The sequence below is a fragment of the Strix aluco genome, chromosome 6 (genome assembly GCF_031877795.1).
Source record: "Strix aluco isolate bStrAlu1 chromosome 6, bStrAlu1.hap1, whole genome shotgun sequence".
NCBI lineage: Eukaryota > Metazoa > Chordata > Aves > Strigiformes > Strigidae > Strix > Strix aluco.
Window position 1 is genome coordinate 25061533 of NC_133936.1, and position 26062 is coordinate 25087594.

Below are 26062 nucleotides of genomic sequence, written 5' to 3' on the forward strand. Positions count from 1 at the left end.
GCTTAAAATAATTACACAAATTGGATCAAGTTTATGTGTCTTGTTATTCTATTGACAGCCATATAATTAGATAACTAATCCCACACCTAGGAAGTTAGAAACTTTTTGAAGATAGTTGCACTTTGCAGAATTATGAAGCCATCAGCATACAACTTGCACTCATTAGTTCTGCAGAGCATCTGGAATGAATTTTTTTGCAATGCTAAAAATTCCATACTGGAGATTCAGGATGTCCTTCCAGACCTAAATATGTATTTTGTAACATATTTTGTTCTAGGAAGATGTAAATGTCAAGATTTCATAAGCTTCTCATATCTATTTTAGCTGAAGAAGACAAGATACACAGCATGCAGAAATTCCTTTCCTAACTACTAACTTCTTGAAATAAAAGTTTGCTTGAGAGAGTTAATACAACCAAGGAGGAAGCAATATGCAAAAAGAAGAAATTCCACACTAAATATATAAGCACTTTCAGGGGCTCATCACACAAGAAAAATATTCTGAAGAGGAAGAAAGTGAAGTACAAGAAAGGTCATAATCTTAAATTCCATGAACAAAAAAAAGTCATATTAAACAAAAAAATTAAAAGGAGATGTACTATTAAAGAACCTAAAACTTTGAAAATCCAAATTATTTCATGATAGTGTCATCTGGACTGAACCTACAGAGTGTTATACAAGACACAGGTTAAATAAACCTTACCTGTATTACTATTGATATGATGGTTAAAAATAAATGTAGACTACTGTAAGCCAATCGTACGCTCACTGTTCTGCAATGTAAATGAGTGCAGTTCAAATTATTTCTCTACTGAGGGAAGCAACAGGCAGCATATAAATGCAAACAACCTTCATTAGACACATTGTCATGAGTATATTAATCATGTCAAGAAGCATTGCGGAAGTTTCCTTCAGTGCAATTTAACATACCTTACTTTATTAGGATGCACTTAATTTCACTATGTTTTCTCCTCATTATCATTTATGATGACCAATTAAAATGTTTGTGTGTCTCTCTAAGCAAATTACTTCTGTAATTCTGGTAGCTGAAATCACCGCTCATTCAACACTTCTGTCATCTCATTCCATCAGTGTAGTATCTTTCTTTGCCCAGCGTCTATTAGCATTTTAAAGAGAAAAAGCTTGCTTAGATTGGGTAGTTAGGCATAAAATCAGGTCTTTTTACAGTTTAAACATTAAAAAGTGGGTTGGTTCCCCCCCCAGTTGCCCTGTTATATGGCCTCTGTTTTCTTCCTTGGAGTGACAAGCATAACTCACAGACTCAGAAAAAGAACATAAAGAAGCAGCAGAGGCCTTGGGAATTATTCTCACATTAGGCTCAAAGTCGCATGCAGTTTGATTTCCTTTGGTCAATACATGCAATAAATGCAGATACACAGCAACTTTACCCTTTTTGCTTCCTCCAAAGCCTCCCTATCAGGGTTCTGTGACGAGCTTTTCAAATGATGATGTAAGAGAATACGTGCCACTCCATATGCGTTTCCAACGTTCATAAATAAGCCTAAACCATTTTTAATATTCTAAAAATCAAGTGTGAGGGCATGACTTTTTCCTCAACCTTTCACAACACAACTGTAAGCAGCTCATCTGACTATAGCTGTTATTTCCTGGCTTCAGGTATATTAAGATACCTGGAAGTTAGCTGAAAGTTCTGATTACACACAGCACTTTTGCTATGGAACTCGGGGCAACTAGAAATGGCTGAGCAACATCTGGGATCATCAAGCTATGTTTATGAACTCTTTCATCTGCAGATTACATTGGGCTCCTGGAACTAACGATATGAGGCTTGTTCATCAGAAGCTGCTGGAGCTCAACTGGAGCAATGGAATTCAGCTTATTTTCTAAAGAAACATACGTGTTCTTATTTACATAACATTACTTTGACATTACAGTAATGACTTCCAGAAAAAGCTGATAAATGCAAGGATGAAGAAATAAGTCTGAAGACAGTGCTGCCTTTTAGAACAATTATAATTTCATTAAAATAGGAACATAACTTAAAGATAGATTTTATTCTCTTTGATGATTTACTCATGCAAACTGCACATAAAAGAAAACAGTACAGTTTGTGAAACATGTCAAATGTAAAGACCCAAAATGCTAAGTACAGAAGTAGTGTGACATACGTCTCAAAACGGAATCCATGGTAGTACGACTAATAACTTCTCTATTTGCTGAACACAGATTTTAATGGTTCTTTTTCCAGCCCCACTGTTAAATTCATTAACTGTTTACACGTCTCCTATACACTTATGTAGACTTATTTTACAAGCGCAACAGTTTTGTTATAAAAAAACTCCACTTATATAAATATGATTTAAAAGCTTTTGTGTTTAGGAGAGCAAATTATAGTATAATCAACGAGGCCTTGCCTAGCCCACCAAAACTACAATGAAAAGTGACTGTATAGCTTTCTCGCAGAATTCACATTTTGTGCCTTTGCAATTAATTTCCTTCTCACAAGAGTTCCATTGTATTTCACCATCCTGGAAACGTTTAATAACTGTTACAGCTTTTTATCTTGAAATTGGGAAAGTAAAACTTTTAAACACATCAAGTTATCAACTCAACTTTCTTAGTTTTAAAATACAAAATATTTAGAATCCCTATTATTTTCATGCTTAAAGCCCTGCAATGATACATATATGACTTAGATACTTCTTTGTCCAGTTTTCATTATAGTATGGTTGTATATATACTGTAGAAATTATGATTTTCCTGTGGATCAATTACATTTTTAGACTTAAAACTGAATCAAATAGAAACTTGATGGCACTGACACTTAAAAACACATAGTATAGTGTGGAGAAGGAAGAGCAAATGAACTACACAACCCATTATAAATGCATTAAATCTTTGTTATATACATAATGGAATCCTGCTTTACTGCCAGTTGCTACTATGCATCTGTTTTTGCTATTATACAAAGTTTTCCGACCTGAAAGCACACATCTACTTTTTTTAAACAACTTAATCTATTGTAAAATATTGTACTGTATTTTGAACATGAGTACAGAATCAAAATAGATAATGGCACATTTAAAAAACTCAATATCCTACAGATGATTGGATAATGAGAAAAAGTGTACCTACAATCATCTCATCAGAAACAAACTACATCATGGAATGTTAGTTATCCAAGTTCGCACAGTAAATAACATTTTAAAACTGCAATCACCTATCAGCCAGCATCACATTGAAGGCATCTTTAAACATTCAAGCAAAAGACTGCTGGCATTAACTACTGAACCATTCTCACACACACACCACACACACACACCACATTATAATTACATTGTTTCCAAGATACGGTAGATACTGATTTTTTTTTTTCCACAAGAAAGGTATCAAAATTTTTGCTACTAAAAGATGACAGTGCTTACACAAGAATTAAGTACAAGTTAGCTTGCAAATACAAGACAATGACAAAAAAAAGTCTTGAGTTGTCTGAAGAAGAATTTTAGGCTTTTCTGGCATCCAAACCCATGAGTAAACTCCTTAGTCTGCGACTCAAAAATCCACAAAATATCAACCTACTTCGGAATACTAAGTATTCCATATTTGATAACCCTGTATTTTACAATATGCTTACTGGTTTCAGCCTAGCAACAAAGGGTAGTTATAGATATCTATTCTGAATGGAGAAATAAAGCTCTCCTCCCCCCAGAATGAAAGTGTTGGAGGGGCAAAAAAAACCCACCTGACATCAAGTTAAAATTAAAAAAAAAGTCAAATCTATTTAGTAATGATCCTCATCTAGGATAGGTATGTGCATAAGAGTACTGTATCTCATATACTGTACTGGCCCTATTAAACAAATTAAAAACCCCAACAGTTAAAAAGCCAACCAAAATGCTATACATAAAACAACCCAAACGTTTTTTCTCCCAATGTTCGTCCTCTCATAATGTGCAAAACAACAAAAAGGCAAAAAGACTAAAAGCAAATTTACTGTTACTTTCTCTTGCCTAGTGCTTTATGACCTTGCTAATGTTACAAAGTCAATAGGGACTATGCAGAACTTTGGTATAAAAATGTCACATAATATTACTATCACAGTCTTGGGGATGACCTTTAGTAATTCACCCCAATGTTTGTTGAAATAATACCAAATTAAAAATGAAATAAACCACATTGTACTGTACACACACTTTACACGTTAAGCACAAAAAAATAACTAGTAAAACTAATACTTAAAAAAAAAGTCTTTTGCAAAGAGACTAGAACTGGTGTTCTGTCTCATCTTCACCTGCCAATCATTAAAGCCAAATTTAAGTTGGATTTTTAAAAATGAGTAATTTTAAGCTACAATTTCTCCTAGATGGAGACTGGTCTTTTGTTGGTTTCCCTTTAAAGTCACAAATGTGTATCTAAGAAACTGATGCAATGCAAGTTTTTAATCAACTTCCTGAAGGCTGCGACTGGGAGGGAGGCGCCATGACGATCTGGGAAAGCACCGGCTCTGTGCTCTGGTCTGCCATCTGGGTGAGAACGGAGGTGGCCACCGCTTCTGCCTTGGAAGTTGAGCTTACACCATTGGAAGTGCTGACAGAACTGTGCTGAATAGCTTCCGTGTGGGGACTGCTTGGCACTGATATGTCTTCTGAACTGTCATCTTTATCTGCAGCTGAAGAAGAAAAATTAATTTATTTTTTTACCCGGAATACACACCACCACGTCCCAGGTAACAGCAATCATCCCCTAAATAATTAAAACTCATGGTGCAACGCAGCACAAATTAAAAAATGAAAATAAGATTGTTTTGCAAAGAAAATGCTAATTTGTAAGCAAAAAAAAAATGGACTGCAGTACGGAATATTCAGGAAACAAGAACGTTTTCACATCTTCATAGTTGTGATTAAAATTGTCCAATTTCCTGCTTAGTAAATCAGCTGGGGGTACCACGCCTAATTCTAATGATGAATGCTCATGTCAGTAAGCAATATTTATAGATTAAAAATGCTACCACGTCTCTCGGAGCTCTGTGAATTGGCTTAAGATTTTTAACATATGCTATTTACTGTGTTTGCTTAGTAATCAAATTAGAATAATTCTATATTCAGTAATTAATACTTGTGCTTATGAATATGATATCTGAAAAAATATTATTTACACTACCATATTAATTGGACAATTTGGACAATACTTCCACAAATTTTCAATCCACATTCTTTTAACAGAATGAAGTTCAGTAACTTCTTCAGTATGCCTCTCAAAGAGATTTGAAATTGTCAAAACTGATTTTTAAAATATCTTCAAGAGTATTTCAGGTGTTCTGCACAAAACAAGCAAAGTAGCCACACAGCTGCATCATTTTTTCTCATGACAGAGGGTAAACAGATTAAAAAATAATTCTCATTGTGCAAAATGAGCATGATTTAAAATGTCTTTCTTGCACAGACATCCTAGTCATGTTAAAATCATCCTTTTCTTCCAGAGTTGCAAAAGTTAGCCAAGGTATTATGCAAACACTGTCAAGCAAAAAGCTGAGTTAAAGACTAAAAAACCAAGAAAATAAGCCTACCGTTTTTCACTCAAAATTAAAAGTATGAACACCAAATTTAATTATGTTTTGTGTCACTTTGTGCTACTTAAGTGTTTTAAGGTGTTTTTCGCAATAGTTTTATACTCTGACTTAAACCCAGTATACAGACAAAATACTGGAAGTCCCTTTTAAACCACTACTGACTACTGTATAACATAACAACGTAGAAGAATACACACAAACATAGCCAGAAGAAGCATGAACTATTGCTTGTGACATAGGAATGGAACAAAGCTTGATTTTCTCTAGTCTTGACTTTGCAGTGCCTTTCAGATTTTCTTGAGATTGGCCTACAAATTCAAAAGTTACCCAGGGAAAGAGGAGGGATGGGAAAGGATGACACTAACACTAAAAGATGAACACCACTGTGGTATCATAGTCTTGTTTCCATAGAAAACCAGGCTAATAGCAGCAACTAAAAGGAACACTAAGCATGAACAAACAATGATGAAGTGAAGTTTATGATGTGCTGAGGTTTATATGACATACTAGCTATGGGTAAGAAAATTCACTAAATTAGCAAGTCAAGTCCCCAGTATAAAGATCTTGCATCACCCCATGCATGCTAAGAACACACTCCTCTTCAGAGCCTGAAAACAATAGTTCTATTATTGATCACTTCTGGAAAAGAATGGTAATGTCAAAAAGGGTGGGTAAGCAAGCAAAACTGCTGTATTCTTCTTTCTAAGAAATGCACGTATTCTTTCTAAGAAATGCATGTATTTCACGCCTACATGAACAAGGTAGCAATTTCTCTTATGCCTCTACTGCAAGAGCACGGACATAATTGTTTGAAAATATCATAGTGGTCTTATCCACAAGGCCAACTAATTTACACATACGGATCTTTCAGGCATTGCAGGAGATAACAGACAGATGATAGTGAGCTAGATCTGCTGGCAACTACCACATATCCTAAGGTTATATGGTAACTGTATACAACAAGAGGAAGAAAATTAAAATACTTCTGGAAAGACGTTTCTGATCCTTGGTAGGATTTGCCCATTCAAGAACAGAAAGAACATGAATGAGTGCCAATTTGGTTAACACTATTCACGAGCATTTCATCTTGGCTACACCTCTATCAAGACTTAAAGATCTCATGTAAAAACAAGTAAGAAGGAACACATATAAACTTTGTTAAAACAGAAACTCTAGTGCCGCTTTCTGACAAACACTTAGTTATTAATTGTGAGAGTAGCATATTCTTACTCTCAGACAGAATGAAATGGCAGCAAGTGGGACAGCATGTATTGAATCCAGTCTCCCCACTGTAAGACCTGCTCCTCCTCCTCAGAGCTGTTGTTGAATCTCAATCTTCCTATTACGCTTCTTCTGTTGATCCCCTATTTCCTTGTTGGCAAAATCCTCCTTATCCTCAAGAAAAAGGGTTAGTTTTAAATGCTACAGAGATAGAGAGGAAGTAAAGTAGATCCATTATCTTTCAGCCAGAGAAGGAAGATACGTTTTCTGTATCCCATAACATGTATGTTAACTCAAATGTCTGTAATGATATCACAGTGGTAAAGAACATGAGAAAGGCCTGATTTTCTGATTTTGATGGGCTCAGCAAGACCATATATGCAATGGAAGAAACAGTTATCAGAATACTTATGATCACCAATGTACAACAGAAGTTCTCGTAGCACTGAGCAGATGAACAAATATACTGTGCTGAAGAGACAAAAGGACATGATTCAGGTATTTTCAGATGCCAGGGGCTAGAAGGGGGAAGCTTACAGCAGACAGGTAATTAATATAGAGACCGAACACTAGTTTATGGTAATAAATTTGACTGGAAACGTAAATCCTTGCAATAACTATAAAGTAATATTTAGAAATGAGGTGCCACCCTAAAGAATAGCTACTAACATTTACCTCAAAATCCTTTCTTGGGTAGCCCAAATTTTACAGAATAGCAGCCAAAAACTGAATAAAGAACTCCATTTGAAGAATTAAAACCAAACAAGAAAATCTACTCAATGAATATAAAAGACAAAGTCACCTCATTACAAAGGTGACTTGTTTTCTTAAGCCTGAACATTGGGAATAAAGAACAAAGACTTTTAGAAGAACACAGGAAAGTCATATTTCAATTCCATCAGATTTTTTTTTATCTTAGTTGACCAGAGAATTGCCAGGCACATAACTGTGGTTTCAAGAGTGCAACTGATACATACCAGAATCATAATGTAGCTAACAATGTGGAAAAAAGCGTAGGCATTTTAGCTTTTTAATGGCTCCCCCAGCTTTGCCTCAAACCAAGGAAAATGCACAGTCCAAATTAGAAATGAATCTGTAGAAGTAATGTGTGCTGTACATTAGAAGGCTGAAAATTTACAGACCTACATCACATGAACTTTCCTGAAGGCTACATAGTTCTGACAGGCTGTGGCCATGAGCAATTTTGGTAATGGAACATGGGCTAGACTGAGCTATAGAAAAGATTTAAAAAAAAAAATACCATACAGAGCACAGAGGAGACTTTTGAGGATGCACTAAAAAGTACCCTTTTAGACTAGTCAAGCATTGCTGCTATTTGCTTCTTAGCATTACTTACCAATAGTTTTCAGTAAGGTAAGCAAACAGAGGGATTTCAGTCTTCAGAAGAAAAAAACCCCACCAAACCCAAAATGGGAGCCAGTATGCAAGCATTGACATGTGATCCAGAAGTCCTTTCAGTCTCCTGATAATCACTAGAAAGGAAGCCTCATGGTAATTCTCATCAGGCCATCCATGGACTAGAGAGGGACTCAAGCCTAGAAATATTCATTTCCCACGAGTTGGCCTTTGTGAATATCCCCTGCAGTCACTGAAGTACTGCTGCCTGTCCAGAACAGGATGTAGGAACATGGTGGTTTGAGTGGTTCAAATTAACTGAGGTCTGAAACTGGTTAGTCACCTTCTACCATTTCTTTAAAACTAACTAAAGAACACAAAAAAGCCCATTTAACACCACCTACATTGCAGCCTTTATTTATCTTCCGTTATATTCAGTTTTGTACAAATGTTCCTGAATATTATGATGTCCTTTTGAAAAATATGAAAAAAATACCCAAAACACCCTTTTCATATTTTTTTACAACTCTAAATTTTTACAACACATTTTCTTCTCACAAGTTTTCACCTTTTTCCTGCTCCAAGTCCAAAAAAAGCCTGAGAAAATATAGCAGTATTGCAGAAGACTTTTAGAAATAATCTGGTATAGAAAAGCTAACATGAAAAATAAATGAACAGCATTTAGATTTATCCTATACATGGCATTTCCCCCCCCCCCCCCCCCCCATGTTTAAAGATGCATTCAGAACCAATAGCATCCTTCTTTGGGAAATAAAAAGTTTAAACTGACTGAAAACTCAAACATTGCAACAGAAATTCATCCATACTGCCTCAAAGCGCAGTAACCATTTTTCTGGTTTCTCTGTCCTGATGACACCATCTTTTGAAGCAGGCACAAGACTTTTTAAATGAGGAAAATAGGATCCCAAAACAGTCTTAGAAGAAGAAAGGTGTATCTGCACTGTCATGCATTTTGCTGAGACCAAGATGTGCCTGGGAAATCCAAAAGATGTTAGATACGTAAAAATAAGTGCCAAAAATACCCTGAAAAGCAATAGATTATTTGCGTCTATTTAAGTGCATCATACATGAAACCCCACTAAATTGTGGACTTAGCTGTTAAGTCACAGCCTGCGCAGTATAAACTAGCACTGTCTCAGCAGTGCAAATATGCAGCACTGCAGTAGCTCTGTAATTTGGTGTCTTCAATTTCTTCCAGAGACAGACTGTTAAACCACTTGATACTTTTTTGAAGCAATTCATCTTAAATTATTTGATGAACATAATATGTTTATTTAAAAATACTTTCTTGAACACCATTTTCATGAACATATGAACCGAAACCATTTTTTACTCTCAGAAACTGTACTGTGGATATGTCACTTAGCCAACATGCTTTCCTAACAATATTCACATGGAGATAATGTGACAAAATCCTTTCAGCAGAATGGCATTACAAATATCATTCATGTTGAACTTTTACTTTCAAGAAACTAGGTGAGCTATGCTTCCAATCTCCTTGCTTACTTTTTTTTTTAATGTAGGCTTTTTCCACTGATTAGTATTTTAGTTCTTACTCATTTTGCATTCTTTAGTAAATTAGGAACATTATAGTCCTTTTCTGAGGGCAGAAAATAAGCATTACTAAACAAGGCCATTCATTAATTCTTCAATGAAGAAATCCTTAGCATGTAATTAGTTTGCCATTTTAAGACTTATGTTTAAATATTTTTCATGCCAATTCAAGAACACACATCCTCAAAACATCAAAATTCAAGAAACCTACAGTTTTTCAGGGTTTTTTTGAGAAACCTTGCATGCATAATGTTATCCCCTAGTAGCTTCCGTATGAAATTATGTTGTTCTGTCAGATGGGACCCATAATGGCCTCATCCCTGCAGCAATCATTGTTAATATAAATCCCAAACATATTTCTATACTGTTCCAATTTACTCCAAGATGCTATTTTCCATCTTGTCAAAATGACTGGAGATCAAAGGACCAAGATTTATAAGCTCAAAACTGACAAAATCAGTATTCTAAATATATATGGCAATAGAGAGTTGCTAAATCTCCTGAATCTTTTAAATTAAAAAATATTGCCCATTCTGATGAAATTGCTTACAATGACTACAAGTAAAGATGGTGGCCATTAAGTTTTATCGCAAGCACCTGAGGATCTGTTTGCATGCAATGCAAAATGTTCCTTTATTCTCCTGAATTACTGACACTGGCAAATTAAAATGAAGTGGCTACATATGGCAGAAACAATCTTCACATTTACAAATATCCTGAAATATCACTAAATCATAAAAACGAAAGCTGTGGGTTATATATTATGAATGTTGCCTAATGCATTCCCAGCTCAGTTATTTGTAACAAATTTGTGTACAATGGACAAAATTGGCCATTTATTCTACAGCAGCAGCAGCTGGTTCTGGCACTGTGTATCATATCCAAAAAGGAAGTTGCAAGTCAGGAAAGCATAATTAACCTCTAAAATGCTGGAAGGATGAAAAATCAAATGAGCAACTTTTAAGTAAAAATATGTATTAGAAAAAAATGCTACTGAAATTCTCAGTATTCCCTTTAGTATACGAACTGCTTTTTAAAATACTCTGTTTATAGAAAAGTAGTCATTTAATGCAGAAATAAAAACAATCTAGAAGACATTGTACAGTAGGAGCCATGAACCTGCATCTGATTATTTTAACGGCTTGACTGATCCTGGATGTTATGGTAAATGAGGACAGCTGTTATATTGCCTCTACTGAAATCTCATTACAAAGAAGAAAAAAAAACCCAGAAGGACCTTTCACTGTACTAGGCTAAGATAAAGTATAAAAAATGGTTTATCATGTGCTCTTAATACTTTAATTATATTTTCCAAAGCAGGTGTAGTAACTGATAGTCCTTAAATGCTAATTATCATATGCATTTATTAAACCAACATAAAACCTTCAATGTTATGCAACACTTCAACTGAAAGGACTTAAAAATATATTTCTAAATATCACATATTCATTCCTGTCTTCCAGTAACCTTCGAGATTTAAAAAAATCTTTAATGTAATATTAGAACTGCACTTCTCAATTTTAATGTTCATTCAGTTCACTTTGGCAGTATTTCATGGATGCAGCCTAAGGCTATAGGTAATGGAACATTACTCACTATGATAGCCAGATTTCTTCTGCATGGCGGTTACAGGGCAATCTTTATGAGCCAGAAGAAGCTGTTTCAGCTGTGCCACTTCATTTCTCAGCAGGGTGACTTCATTCTAAAGGAGAAGAAAGTTATGTACTTTACCAGGCTCAAACTACACACATTTTGAAGGTAAGTATTAAGTTTTACAGGATTTTCAGTTGTTCATTTAGGGGTAGATAAAATACAAGAAGTTTCCATTTGGTATACATTGCAAAAATGAATACATTTCTTTTATCTCAGAATACAAAAAAATTAGCTGAAACTTGGCTAACTTTATGATTTTCTTAAACTAGGAAATGCTTTTTTGGAAAATACAACATATGTTTTTCAGTTTGCAGATGCAGTCTCTACATATAGCCTCATTCATATGATCCAGCTACTCTAAGACTCCTCTGCAAGGTTTTGTGATGAATTCTAATTAGAGTCAACCTACATTTAACTATCCACATTTTAACAGATGCCACAGCCAACATTAAAAAAGGTAAAAAAAAGGTAAAAATCAGCCAATGCAGAATGATTTTTGGTGACTTTCTTTTTCAAAGTCCAAATAGAAATATAATCTCATGTACTGGAAAATAATTTAGCACGTTTGTTGATTTCCATATTAATTTTCGCTTTGGCAACTATACATAAACGTGTTGTATGAAGGAATCACTGATAATAATGCCAAAATCCTAAAATGGTAGCTTATGTCACTACAACGGAGTGTAATCTAGGAGACAGCACCTGCAGAATCTAGTGACTAGGTTCATTTCCAGGCTGTTCCTTTCCACTATTGGATGACCTTGCGCAAGGTCATTTTACTTCTTTGTGCTTCAATTTCCCCATTTGTAAAATGGAGGACTGTGATACTTACCCTTCCCTGTAAAGCAGTTTGATACTTACGGATGAGAAGTGCTACATAACTGCATTATATGTGACAATCCAAATTAAGAATGGTATAGCATTTTGGTAGAGCTATTTTCACTTTAAATAGTAGAAAAATATTTATGTATCTACAGAATCAAGTTATCTGTAATGCTTTTTGATCCTCCTATCGTCACAATATATGCTTTTCATGGGTTATTTTATTTTCAATATAAATCCTTTCCATTGACACTTGAAGTTACTTAAAACTATAAGAACCTTTGCACATGAGCGTAATATACCAAACACATGATGTAACTGTTTGGTAAATGCACATGTTTATGCATTTGGGAGCAAGTTAAAGAAAAACACCCAGAGGAAATTTGTATTGCAACTAAAATTATTTGGAAAAGATAAACCACAAGAAAGTCGACTTATTTACTTGCAAGCTAGAAATAAGGCAATGCAGTCAGAGAAGAGATGAATAAAAGGATTCCAAAGTAAGAAAAGAATTTTTAGGAAAAGAATTTATTAGGTTTAATTACACTTAACACAGTTTATAAATACTGTAACTAAGACACCAGATTTTTAAAATAAAAGCTCCTCTTTGTGTCCTCTCCATTTAGAAGGCAAAAAATTTCAAGCCTTTATACTTAAAAATCCTCTTAAACTATTAAGGACCACTTTTCTATCCAGTCATTTTATCACAACAAATATCTCTTTTAGCAACTTTATATTTAAAACAAAAGCAAGAGCTGAAAGAAAGCCAGAAATCTGACTTCACGGACATTTCTAATGAAAGAAAAATGTAATTGCAAACAAAAAAGGTTGCAATGAAAAATACCCAACCAAAAACCCCACAAATTCTCTACCAGCTGGCATTACGTCCTGAAATCTTGGGCTGTTAAAAAAGCACACTACTTTTGCCTCCAGCTCTCAGTCTCTTCTTAGTTCACCACGTTATTTACTGAGGAGCCACAAATCTGGATGCCAAGCAGGCAGCTGCACAGAATTGACATAGCTGGGAAAAAAAAAGAAGTGCTGATGTAGTTTTGAGACTTTTCTTGATAATCTACAGAAGCAGCAATGTCCAAGAATATAAAACATACTTCTGTTATTTTAAAGGAATGTTGGCAAAATAAGTGATCAAATTGGGAGAAGGTTTTCAGAAATTTTCTACCTTCATGTCCCACATTTTAAGGAAGAATTTTACATGCAAACAGCACATAGAAGTATGAAGTCGCTGTTTATCAAAGTAAAATTAATGTTTATGAAAAATTTTTGAAAAGGCAGCTTATAGATTAATGTCTGTTGTATTATAAATACTGAGAACAGTAATAGAAAAAGCAAATATATGATCTTACATTAAAGCAGATTTGAATAAAAATGCCATAGCATTCCTATACTAAAAAAAAAGTTGAGGTATTCTCATTGTATTGTTATTAACATGAACACTGTGTGCCAACACTGCTATATGCAATACACAAATCATTGCTGAAAGTTGAATAGGCTATGTCTGCTAGACACATGGTACATGGAATGTCACAGAAAGGCAATCCATGGTTGTCATTGACATATTACCAGTAAGAACCACTTCTCAGTGGTAATGAAGGGGGGTTGTTATAACCAACTCCTATACACATTGTAGTTTCTTATCATGTATGTGACAATACCAAGTCTTTCCAGCTCATTCAAAACATGTTAACATGTGGTGGTCGTTTAACATGTGGTTAACATGTGGAAAACAGCCCAACAAGAAACACATGGAAAAAACACTTCAACAGTTGGCATGAAGATAGATTATTTTGAGTTTTCACACTGGAAAGGTTCTCCTCATTAATGAGATATCAAGTTGAGTGCAGGCATCAATGTTTCTTTAAATAAGCATGAAATATACCTCACATGCTGTCTAGAAGAATTTTTTATGTTCCCACATTTCAAAATGTGCTAACATTAGAAAGCAGGTTTCTGGAGGAAAGCCTATCTATTTTTACCTGCACTCCATTTTTCAAAAAATACTTTCCCTTCTATATTCTTACAAAGGTATACCACACAGTGTACAATATGTTCTTCTGCATCTGTCTATTTCTCCCTGGATCCAAAATGTGTATGTGATAGTAGGACCAGAGTAACCCTTACTCACCAAGGTGTGGGACAGTATTTGTGATGTATATTTACCAAAACTATCAACAGAGACAGGTAGATGTGACTCATGGGGATAGGGCATTTGTAGGTAGCGGAGTTAAACACTGCTCTTCCTGTTTGTTTTTGGGCACCTTCAACAAGGTACCCCTATATGGCAAAGGGCCTTTACTTCTGGGCATTTCTTTTGTAATTTAGCTTTCCTAAAGCAGCTTCTGCAGCATTAGTACAAACCATCACTTGACTGCTGATCCTTTAAAATCTACAATGACCTCATGAGGAACACAGGTCATTCTTCTACTAACAGTTTGCCCTCTAAGACTGTTAAAGCAACAGGGACCAAATATAGACCATATAATGAACTTTGGCATCTGATCCTGCAATACAATTGAGCGGCCACTGGGGACACTGTCGATACTTCCTTAACATGTTATATAGCACACCATACCCTGCAATATTGTACAAGGCAGAGGCAGCACAATGTGGAATATGAAATTTAAGATCAATAAACAAGTCAACACATTAGTAGAAAACACAGGTCACAAAAAAGCAAACACTAAATAAACTTTAAAAGATTGGAAGCATGAGAAAAACCTTACACAGCAGAGCCTATATTAAAGACAAGTCAACCTAACCTAAATATGTTATTGGCATGATGTAATAGATGGAATTCTTCCCTGAAGCAAAAATTTGAAAAGTAACAGTTAAAAAGGAAATTACATTCAAACAATAAAAAAGAAGAAAGTAGGCAGAAGTTAATCTACAGAAAGCTGAAAACTACAGAACAAAATACATACACCAAGTAAACCTCTTCAAAATCTGTATGTACTGTTAGAGAGCTTCCAGCCTTAAAAACCTTGACATTGACATTAGAAGCTTTGATACAGACATTACAAGTAAGCTACTAACTGTGTTGAAAGAATTCAGAATTGCTATCTGAAGCAATGCAATGTAGTCATTTTGGTATTAACCTGCTTTTGGAAATGTGACATCTCAGTAAATTCAGCTGAGCAGGTCATCTAGATATTAAAGAAAATATGAACTACTAAACCCTAACACTCAGTCTATAAAACTGTACTAAGGCAAAACTCCAAACTTATTAAATTTACTATTAAATATAAAGTAAGTAATCATGGGTCATTACTGCCCACTATGCTGATCAGCTGTGTTAGCCTGTCAAGTGAAGAATTATTATGGAAATATAGGATTGATTAATGTTTTCACATAAAGTACAGCTTAATTATTTCTCTGACATTCAATTTTCTTTACAAGTCATTCTGTTCTTCACAGTTAACGGTTTTGCTTTTGGCAGACCGTAAGAAAATTCTTTTTCTTGAATTCACTATTACTGAGTTAACTCTTGGAAATCTGGAAATCTTTTGGTTATGGTACTTCCATCATTTTTGGTTATAAAAATTGGTATGTATAAGTTAAAGGCAATTCAAACAATACCAAAAACTACTTTCACTAAAAAACCTGAAATATAGCCAATCTTTTTTGTTTTTTCTTCCTGTAGATCTACCTTCACTTGTTTCTAAAGATTATTTAAGCTATAGTGCTACATACCATTTTGTAATTAATGGATTTACAGTGAGGATTGTGGAATGCCTCTAAAGATTGTGAACATGTATGAGAAGACCATATATTTACAAGGAATTTAACTAATGCTGGTGCACAGTGTCATGATTCTTGGAACACAAGAAACAATTTCATGTTATGTGCTTAGACAGGAATTTATTACATTTTACAGTCTGGGATGCTGAGTATTTTTAAAGACATGAACATGAAGACAATTGATAACACTGTCATTTCCATTACATGATAAAAAGCAATCTCAGCATGCCTTACTTCCCTGTTGGTCGAACTGGGACATTTTCTTTACCAGGTAAACAGCATGAAAGAGGAGTTTTAATAGGAAGGAAAAGATCTGTGAATTTGACTCCATGAACTACTCCAACGAAAGAACAAGAAGTGAAACTTTAACATAACAAAATACTTTCCATTGCATTTTCTAAATGAATGCTTCATTTAGGAAATAACATGTTTTTTCCTTTCTGTAATTTTCAAAACAAAGCTTTTAGACTTTTTATTTTGAAACAATACTTTGTGCCAATTCTTATGTGCTGCTGGAAAACATTAAGAAAGTATGCCTTAACATTTAATAGTAGTTTAAACAAAAGGGTCATGGATTCTTTTACAGGGGAGAAGTGTGTCCACATGACAACTTTCCAAGATTGACAACCTCAGATGAGGTGGAAAAATGACTTGAAACACACTAGACTACCCTCTTACAGTATACTTCCCTCACTATAGGATTTATGCACACTGGGAGGGCAGTGTGGTGAAATTTGCACTGCCACTGCCTGTGCTGTACCTGTTCTGTGGACAAAAGAGGCCTTCAGTTTCCAGTGATGTCAATCTGGCACCTTTCACGAGCACTACCTTCACTTTAAAGGAAAAAAAGTGAAGTTAAAAAGAACCAAAGGAAATCAAACCAAATCTTATTTAAATAACTCAGGCTGTGATACAAATTATTAAGAGCAAGGTGTTTTTAAGGTAAGGCTATTACTTTGCTAATAAGCCTTTACTCCAACACATCTTGTCATCCTTGTTTAGTATCACAGTCTGAAAGTTATTTAAAATGGAACAAAGGACAAAAGGGTATGATCCTAAAATTTACACATCTTGAAATCTGAGAATTCTCTTATATTCTTATTTTACTGCTATATGCAATTAGTGCTGAATCTTCAATTCTGACCTGAGTCACCAGTTACAAAACCATTTGTATTTCAGATTTCTGCAAAGTTTAAGTTCCACTGATCCAGGATCACTATACCTGTAACTGGCCATTTAGTGAGCTCAGGTCCTCAGCTTTTTTCTCCAATGACTGCACCCAGACTTTCCGTTTCTGTCGGCATCTGGAAGCAGCAGCCCGGTTTCGCTCCAGAAACTTTCTTCTTTTCTCATCAGGGTCTTCATTGGCAGCTCTTCTTCGACGACCACCTGTATTTGGTGTTTGTGGTGTAGGCTGAGCTGGTGATGCCTGAAAACAGTAAAAAGTATTAAAGAAGTTATCAGTACAATACTATTCATGACTTAACTACAGCACTAGTATAAATATGGATCACATCTTGAGAAAAGCATTCACAACATTTCTAAATATGTTCAGGTTATACACATTCCTTTTGTGGAAAGCTGTCATTTAACTCTACAGCTATGTTTAAAAAACTTTTACTATATTTACACTCCTTACCACGTTATATTAACATGCAACATTTTAATCATGGCTCAACTTTGGTTTAAAATTGCACTAAAAGAAGCCACTCACTTCACAGAGTTAAACTTATATGACATTTACATTGGGCAACTGAATAAAGCCTGGAAGCAATACTACTTTAGATGGACTCTCAGATATTCTTTTACCGATTCTGATGACATAAGTATTTACAAAAGGTAAACTTTAAAAAAATGCTTCCACCCATAATAGCTTTTAAAAGTTACATTTAGCAGGAAATAGATTTTCCACTTTTGACCCTTCCCAAATACTCTTTCCACAACTCTAGTCACAACTGAAATACTACACAATTGTTTATGCCCAATATATTAGAGCTGCTTGACAAATGGTGTCAGTGCTGATACTCACTGATCCCTGGATCTCCACATAACAATTTCCTACTTGTTGTGTTCCCCACTGCTGCATATCAATTTCCCTTATATCCACCCACATATTATGACAGGATCAAAATATTTCACTATTTTAAGTTATGCATTATACTCCTTTCATAGCTGTGTACAGACCCTAGGCAAAGATTTAATGAATTATGATAATACAATGGATTTTAAAATCCTTTAAAGTGATAGGACAGAATATAACTGTCTACACAACATATTCACAAGTACACCTGCAGATTCAATCTAGCACACTAAAAAAGTTTTATATTTAAATTAAAAACCCCAAACATGTATTCATTGGCACATTGATTTGACTTAAATTCTAGTTAGCTAATAATAAAAAAACCCTGGGAACTCAAATCAGCCTTTTAGGAATTTAATGCTTGCAATTTTTATTTTTTTTTAATACTAAAATACCCACAAAACCAGTAAGCTCTTCATCTTGAAAATTCTGCTATGTGATGTTATGAAAATATTTTTTAAAAAAGCTTAGGGTAGTATGGGAAAAGAGCACCTTAAGAAGGAGATCATTTTACAATGTGTAACTTTGTTCCTCTTTTTGCTCCAAACATATTTGCTTTGATACATTATTTGATTTCGCTGGCCAGTCTAAGAATCTGAGTGCCTTCACTGCAGATGCAGGTCATTCTGGTACTGGGCCAAGTATGTAGCTTTTATAAAATTAGTATTATGCTATGAATTCTGAAACCAACTCTTGGGAGATTTTTAAAAGCATTTTCAAAACACATTCCAACAAGTTTTTTTAGAAGTAGAACAGCAGCAATCCTCCAGGATTCACCCAAGGAAGTATCTCTTTCCTCCAGCAGCACTCCCGCTTCCAGTCTGACTCAGAGGTCTTGCTCTTTATTCCCCTGTTCTCAACTATCATCCCAAAGGGACAGCACACCATTCCTAAGCTCAGAGCTCCCCTTTCAGTACCCAGGATGACACAGTACACGATGTGCAGTACACACAGCTGAAACTCGGTGTGTGACAGCCCAGAAAAGATCCTTCAAGCAAATTAGCATAAACATAATACCTGATACAGTTAAAAAAAATTCCTGGAGTGTTTACAATATAACGTGTTAAACAGATACAATCTAAATACAAAATAAAAGCATTTAGCTTTTTCAAATGTATATTAACCATCTGTACAATTTTCAGTTACCACAGACTTTCCTGTTAACTAACTCCAGAAATCAGTAGGACTTAGTTCTAAATTTGAGCAGACAGACAATACCTACTTTGAAATTATCATCTTGGATAATACATTTTAGAAGCATTTAAGAACATGTAAGAACTATAAACATTTTACTGCTACAGAAATATTGACTCCAAGTGGAGTCTGTAGCACATGTTAACCTCTATTTTACAAATCAAGAGTTAAGATTTTTCTTTTGCGTAACAAAGAAGGGGGTAAGAAGTACATGTCTATTATGTTGTCATACCGGTGTTTCAGTCGTCGAAGTTGCAGGTTGTTGTAGTGATTGTGGTCGTGGTTCCTCTGACTGAGTCCTAACCAACCCACTTGGATGTCCCTTGGCAGTATCTCCATTTGTTACCTGAGGGTGCTGCTGGGTCAAGGCTGCTTTCAATCTCTGAAAGCAGACAAACAAAAAAAAAAAAAAAAAAAAAAAAAGGGAAGAAAAAAAGGAAATATTCTATCATGCTAGCTTAAGAAGTTACCAATTATTTATATTGGTAGTTACTTTCATTTTGGAAACAGGGGCTCCAACTCTAAAACAGCTGTTTCTTTTTATAGGCTTTCCACAGTGATCTAGGCATATACCTACTAACAGGTGACAATTTCTCGCAAGCATGACAATAGCAATGAGACTTTTACATAGGATCTCAGAAAGAGAAGGATGGTAAGCTGTATGGAGAAGTAAACAGAAAGCCTCATTCATGATGAACTGTGCCCACAAAGAGATGACTGGAAGGCCATGAACAAACAGTTGCTGAGGCTGGTATTACACAAGGCATAGCTCAGAAAGATAACAACCACACATGAGGGAAAATAGGTAAAAAACAGAACACCAACTTCTTTCTGTTTTAAAAATTCTGGTGTTCTCTATCCATTTTTAAATAGTTTGTTATGACTCCACTTTTTCATGGTCTTTACAATACTCACCTCTACAATCCATCCTATGAGTAATTATGAGATAAAAGCTAAGATCTTTGATGAAACATCTCAATAATGCACAGAATAATAACAAGCTTGAGGTTATATGCAAAGATTAGCTTTTATTTATAAAGAAATATGCAAGGTAACTGTTATGGCATGCTATTTTACATTGAAAAATTGCTAAAAGGTTTGAAGTTCTTCCTTTATTGTACACAGCCACGATGAAGAACAGTAACTTCAAAATTCAGCTGTATATAATACATTCAGGAGTTACTTACAACTTGATAAGTATTTTAAAGCATTTTATTGACTACCTCTTGAAAATTATTGCACTCAACTTCTGGTGATATCTATTAAAACTATAACAGATAATATATTCTATTTACAACAAATTCTTAATCTTAAGTGATAAAGGGTCATACTAAATTTCAGTAGATATAACTGCTTGTGACTCCATATTCTTTCTTAAAATTTCATTAATATTGTATAATTTATCATGAAATTTTCAGTTTTATAGAAGAATTTACCTTACCAGACAAATAGTATTGAAGAATGTTTTTCTACTGAGCACTTGACTTTTAAAGAATCCAATACAAGTTTAAGAAAAGATTAATGACTTAATACATGACAGTTTATGAAAACTCTGATAACTTGCATCATCTTATTTTGGAATATGTACAAAGTATTGCCAAAGTAGTAACATTAACAGAATGTCTTAATGCTGGAGCTAGGCTGCATTTGGCCAGCTTAAAATAAGCAGAAGACTTAGCACCAATTCTGTAGATATTCTCTATAAACTGTAGTACCCAATGTCTCTCAACAACTACATCATTGGAATATCGTGACAGCTCTCTCCTACCTTGCATGATGATAGGCTTTCCCGGATCCTATTTTACAATTAGAACAACAGATTGCAGATTACCTCCGTCAGAACTGCAAAACATCTTCAGTTCTGCAATATGGCATGTTACATCAACTCCATACACTGAACTGTAGCATCTAACCACTACCAGTAGATGTGCAATTTAAGGACTACAAAGAGAACTGAGAAACTCCAACATCATCTGCTGGCTTGCTATTAAGAAATCTTTAGCCAGTGTCGTCTGTATTAAGTCTTTTCTGTAGTGACTGCTCTAGATTGAATTAACAGCACACATTACCCCAGATAGCGACTGTTCAAGTGTACATAAAAACTCGGTGCTAATGAAGTTCTGTTCCCCAGCTCGTTTTTGTGTCAACCTTATAAGTTTCCCAGAATGAAAAAGGTGCTCTCAGAAAAATACACAAAACAAATTTACGGTAATTTCCCCAGTGCTTAGCTCTAACAACAAAAATTCAGGATAGCTGCAAGCATTACAGCAGGATGACAAGTTTTCAAGATAACATGCCCATAATTCTTAGTATATGTGCACTCTGAAAACCCTAAGCCCCTAGGTAGTTGTTTTAACACTTTCTTTACAGAATTAAAACAAACTCAAGAATTAACTTGTACCTTCCTAATTCACCTTGGAAAAACAAGCTAACAAAAAAATTCCAGACCATCTCCAGCTAAACAAGCATGGAAAGGCCTAAGTGTTTTTTAACTGTCTAACTAAAATTACTATAAACAAACTCTATGATCTAATCACACCAATCGAAAGGTTGATAAGATGATTTTCCCCCCACTCCTTAAAATTCTAACTAATCCTGATCATTAAATAGTAAAATTTTCTAAGCTACCACCAGGACTACCAGGGAAACACATCACTTCCAAGTCACTTTTTAAAAAATATTTTTAAAAGAGAGTAGCAAGTATTTAATGTTAACATGACACTTTTATCCAATATCCTTTCCATAGGTTACTAACATCTGATTTTTCCACAATGTATTTTCATTTATTATCTGGCATTACTTTAGAAGTATTTCTTGTGTCCTAACTTTCTGTTTCGCAGGACTTGGACACTTTCAGAAGTCAAAAAACAAGACAGTAGTGACAGTACAAATTAATTGTAACAAATTAGTTACAATGTGTCTATTTTTACTTCTGCTGAGGTTTTAAAGGGTATGCTCTCTTTTATTTCAAGCCATCATACTAGGAGATTTTTAAAAGTTACTGTCTCACAAATTACTCAACCAAGACACAGCAGCTTGTCATATATATACTCCTCCTCCTCTTCCATGAGAAGTAAAAATGATTAGGTTTCTTCCAACTCAAAGTGTCTGAATATGTAAGTTCAGCTGTAACAAGCTAACTTCTAATTTTCATGGCATTTGAGCATAAACATTTATATAGTTAGTATGTGTATGGCCAGAGTGTCTGATCTACTCTGCTTGTGATTGCATGAGAACATCTTGATGTAAGCATCCTCCACAAAAACAGCCAAAACCAGTGTCTATGAAGTAGAAATGTTTTGCAGCATTTGCTTAAAGCTGGTTATTTAAAGGAAAGTTTCACCAGCATATCCATTTCCTTAATGAAACAGAGCCCAAGTTCAGAAGATTTGGGAGAAGAAACAAAACTATTTAGGTTTTGTTTTGTTGGTTTGGGTTTTTTTTTTTTAAATATGCATGTAAGGCGAGTAACTGTTATTATTGTCTAGCTCCAATCTTTCTACTTCTGTATTTCTGTGTTAAAGAAATATTTGCAAAGTTAACCTAAAAACAAAGGAAGTTCATGCTATTAAATCTGTATATTTTACATTTAATTTGAAAATGGCAGTAGAAAGTGAAGGAACAGCACAAGGCTATCTACATTATAGAAGAAGACCTACCACCAGGCACAATGGATGTGCAAACAAAGTAGGACTTAACTGCCCCCACTGTAATGGGAACATTGAAGCATTACTATTTTGTAAGTTTATAAATAAACAAACTCCTTTTGAAAATTACATTGTTAATGTAATGTACTATGGAAACAGAGATAGAAAATAATGTGGTTTAGTTTTATATTAGAGAGTTTAAAAGTTGAAATTCAAATAGTTATGATTAAAGTTATTCACAAATGCAGAAATATTGTGAAAATCTGAGGAATACAGACTTTCACAAGGAGATATCCATCTCACGTATTTAAAAGGTTTCATATTTTAGAAGGTAATGCTGGAGTAAAATACTATATGGATGTTGTGCTTCCTGTGAGTAGGGAGATAGTTACCCCAAATATGAGAATCTTGATTTTAAAAATCAAGGATATTGAAACAAATATTAGAATAAATGTATATAAGCATTATTGTGTGGGGAAACTTGATGACGACCAAGGTTTGTTTGAAATTATGTGGTTATTAGAGGCAAACTAAAATTGGTATTTTCCAATAGCTTAATAGCTTTTAAAGTCTTTATTAGCAAGGTTTTATTGTTCATGTATATCCTTGAAAACAAATCCTCACCTCATCTGTCAAAATTTGGTAGGACTAGATCATTCCATCAAGAGCTCACAGAAACAAGATAATATTCTCCAGAAACAATTTGTGAAAAACTCAGATCCATATTTCATATCTGCCACAAAAGCTCATCAGAGTAATAACCCTCCTTCTCCTGGGTGTTATCCTACCATCTGCTGCTCTATTACTTATCTTTATTTTGCAACTAATTAACAGCATAATCTTCTAAATTCAGCAAGTTAATTATCATTATTGTGGTCTTTGCAGCATCATCAGTCCTTATGAAGTCTTGTCTCTCCACCCCCAGAGAACATATGAAAATGAAGTAGGTTGTGAGAGGGTCTGTTTCTTTAGAGTAGGCTCATTAGGTGTTTGCTGATTAGCTCGGCATGCAGAGAGACAGGTCAGAAGAATTCTGCTGAACACAAGGTCCCATGCCGAGCTCTAGCAAGTTAATGTCGGTTTCTGAACATTTGCCAAACTGCCCTCTGTCACTTCTCAGTAGAAACCTCCTGCAGAAAGCCTACTGGTTACCCACTGTGTGCAAGGTATTTCTCAGATTGTGACAAAAGGTTTTATGGGTAGGAGGAGATGGAGGGAAACATTCAGTGTTAAAGCAATTTTTAAGTTCTTCAGAAACTTCTACAATCCATGCAGAAGGGTCTGAACATTAAGTTTGCATCCACAAGCTGTACACTCAAAAACCCGATGTTTTACAACTAGGAATAACTCATGGCTCACATTTCATATACAGAAAGCATACAATTAGAGATCATCTCACAAGATCAGAAGTAATTCTGCAATATGTAGAATCATGCATCCTTATCCTAGTGAGGAAGTATTTTTGTTTTGTTGTGGTTTTTTTTAGAGACACAGCTAATACATCTACTTTTAAGCCTCTCTAAAATACCACAAAACTAAAATCAAATGCATATGTCACTTAAGTATGTGGAAGTTAGTTTCTTTAGCATTACAACAAATCAGAAAAACTGACAATTTATATTAAGTGTGCCACAGAAATCTGAAACTCCTTTTCACTCCTCTTGAATGTAATTCTCAGTACAAGATACAAGGATATTTTCAAATAGCAGTAAAAGACAGCTTGTGTCTGAATAAAAATCTCTAGTCATATTTCACTTCAGTTCTACAAGCAATATGAAAGGATCCAAGAATGTTCAAAACTATAGTAAGAGTGCCTTTCACAGGTGTGAATGGACCACCTATATTCACTACAATAACTTCAATATTGGACAATAAAATTACAATATAGTCTAATTTCATGTAATTATCCCATAGCACTGAAACACATACAGCACTGTACATGTTTCAGTGCTGAAGCAGACGCTAAGATTGTGCTTAACACACTTTTCCACTAAGCTTCAGCTGTTTCAGTCAAGACCTCTTGCAATAATGCCACCAATCATAAGGATTTGAGTCACTGAATAGCCCATTTTTAAATTTTTGTCTCTCATGGCTTTTATAATTTTTTCTGTTTATGACTTTTTCTTTTTTTTCGTCCCAGTCATTATTCCTTGCAGTTGGTATACATTTTTCTGTCTGCTATTTCACTCAGTGAACCTGTTCTCACATGCATCTGTCCCTCTATAGAATTCATATGATTATTTAGTGTCAGGCAACTTTAATGGTAACCAGAGAAAAGAGCATTTCAGCAAAGAAAGAACAGAGTTCTAGAAGCAACATCTCAGTAACTCGCTTCAAATGAATAACCAAAACTGCCATGCTGAAGGAGTTTGACACTGCAGACTGAAAACTTTACCCAACACAGAAATAAACACATAGTCCTGTTTATTATGCATTAAGCTTGGTCACTCTGATCTAAAACCACTTTGAAATGTTTTAAGAGAGCCCATTTATGAACTGGAAAAAAAGTCTCCAAAAGCTGTGCATAGTGGGGAAAAAAAACCACCTGGCAGGTATATTAGTTCCCGTATCTTTAAAGGGTTTTAAGACTTCTAGGATAGCTGAAGAAAAATTTTAATTGTGTTATAGGAAGGCATCCTATGACCAAAGACATATTCTGCCGGTTACTTTAAGCCTTAGCTTTTAGAAATCAAAATGTTAGTTTGTTTTACTAAAGTTCATGCATGTTTTTATGTAAAGAAAGATATGATGCTCTATGTACAATTTGGTATATGCAACTCATAAGGAAACAACAGGTATTGAAAACAGAAGAAAAGCGTGTTGTTTTCACATTAATAAAAATACAGAAATTAAGTTCCCCAAAATCATATTCAAATAATTAAACTCCATAGCATTAGGAAATAATGTTACTACAATCTCTAATTTGATTTTCAAATTAGTTCTCACTTTCATTTAAAATAAAAAAAAGGAAGTCTACACAACAGTAGCCTTTTATAAACAGGTTAGAGAGAAATAAATGACTGAGATGAGGAATGAAAACAGAGTACAAAGTGCTTTTCAATTGCACAACTCTAAAATATGTTAGTTCCTTGAAATGTCATGCACGAAATGAACTGAAGAAATAGCCTCCGTAAAGAAAGGCACAAAGCACAACTGAAGGGAAATGCCTGGTTCCTGCCTTGGTTTGTGCCATGTATTTAATCCAAAA

The 26062-nt window shown here is 34.7% G+C and overlaps 1 protein-coding gene across 5 annotated transcripts in view; it reads right to left on the bottom strand.

Moving 5' to 3' along the window:
* Window positions 1-1976: 1976 nt before the first annotated feature.
* Window positions 1977-26062, bottom strand: part of ATF2 (activating transcription factor 2) — a 52027-nt gene continuing 27941 nt past the window's right edge. For 4 of the 5 annotated variants that reach the window (XM_074829161.1, XM_074829160.1, XM_074829158.1 and 1 more), the window contains 4 exons: window positions 19440-19589; window positions 17156-17362; window positions 11299-11404; window positions 1977-4650 (listed from right to left, as the gene is read on the bottom strand). In XM_074829161.1, the coding sequence (XP_074685262.1) occupies window positions 4424-4650; window positions 11299-11404; window positions 17156-17362; window positions 19440-19589 (690 nt within the window). In that variant the 3' untranslated portion in view covers window positions 1977-4423. Of the gene's footprint in view, window positions 4651-8128; window positions 9121-11298; window positions 11405-17155; window positions 17363-19439; window positions 19590-26062 lie in introns of all 5 variants that reach the window. The other variant, XR_012623803.1, reaches the window with a different exon arrangement.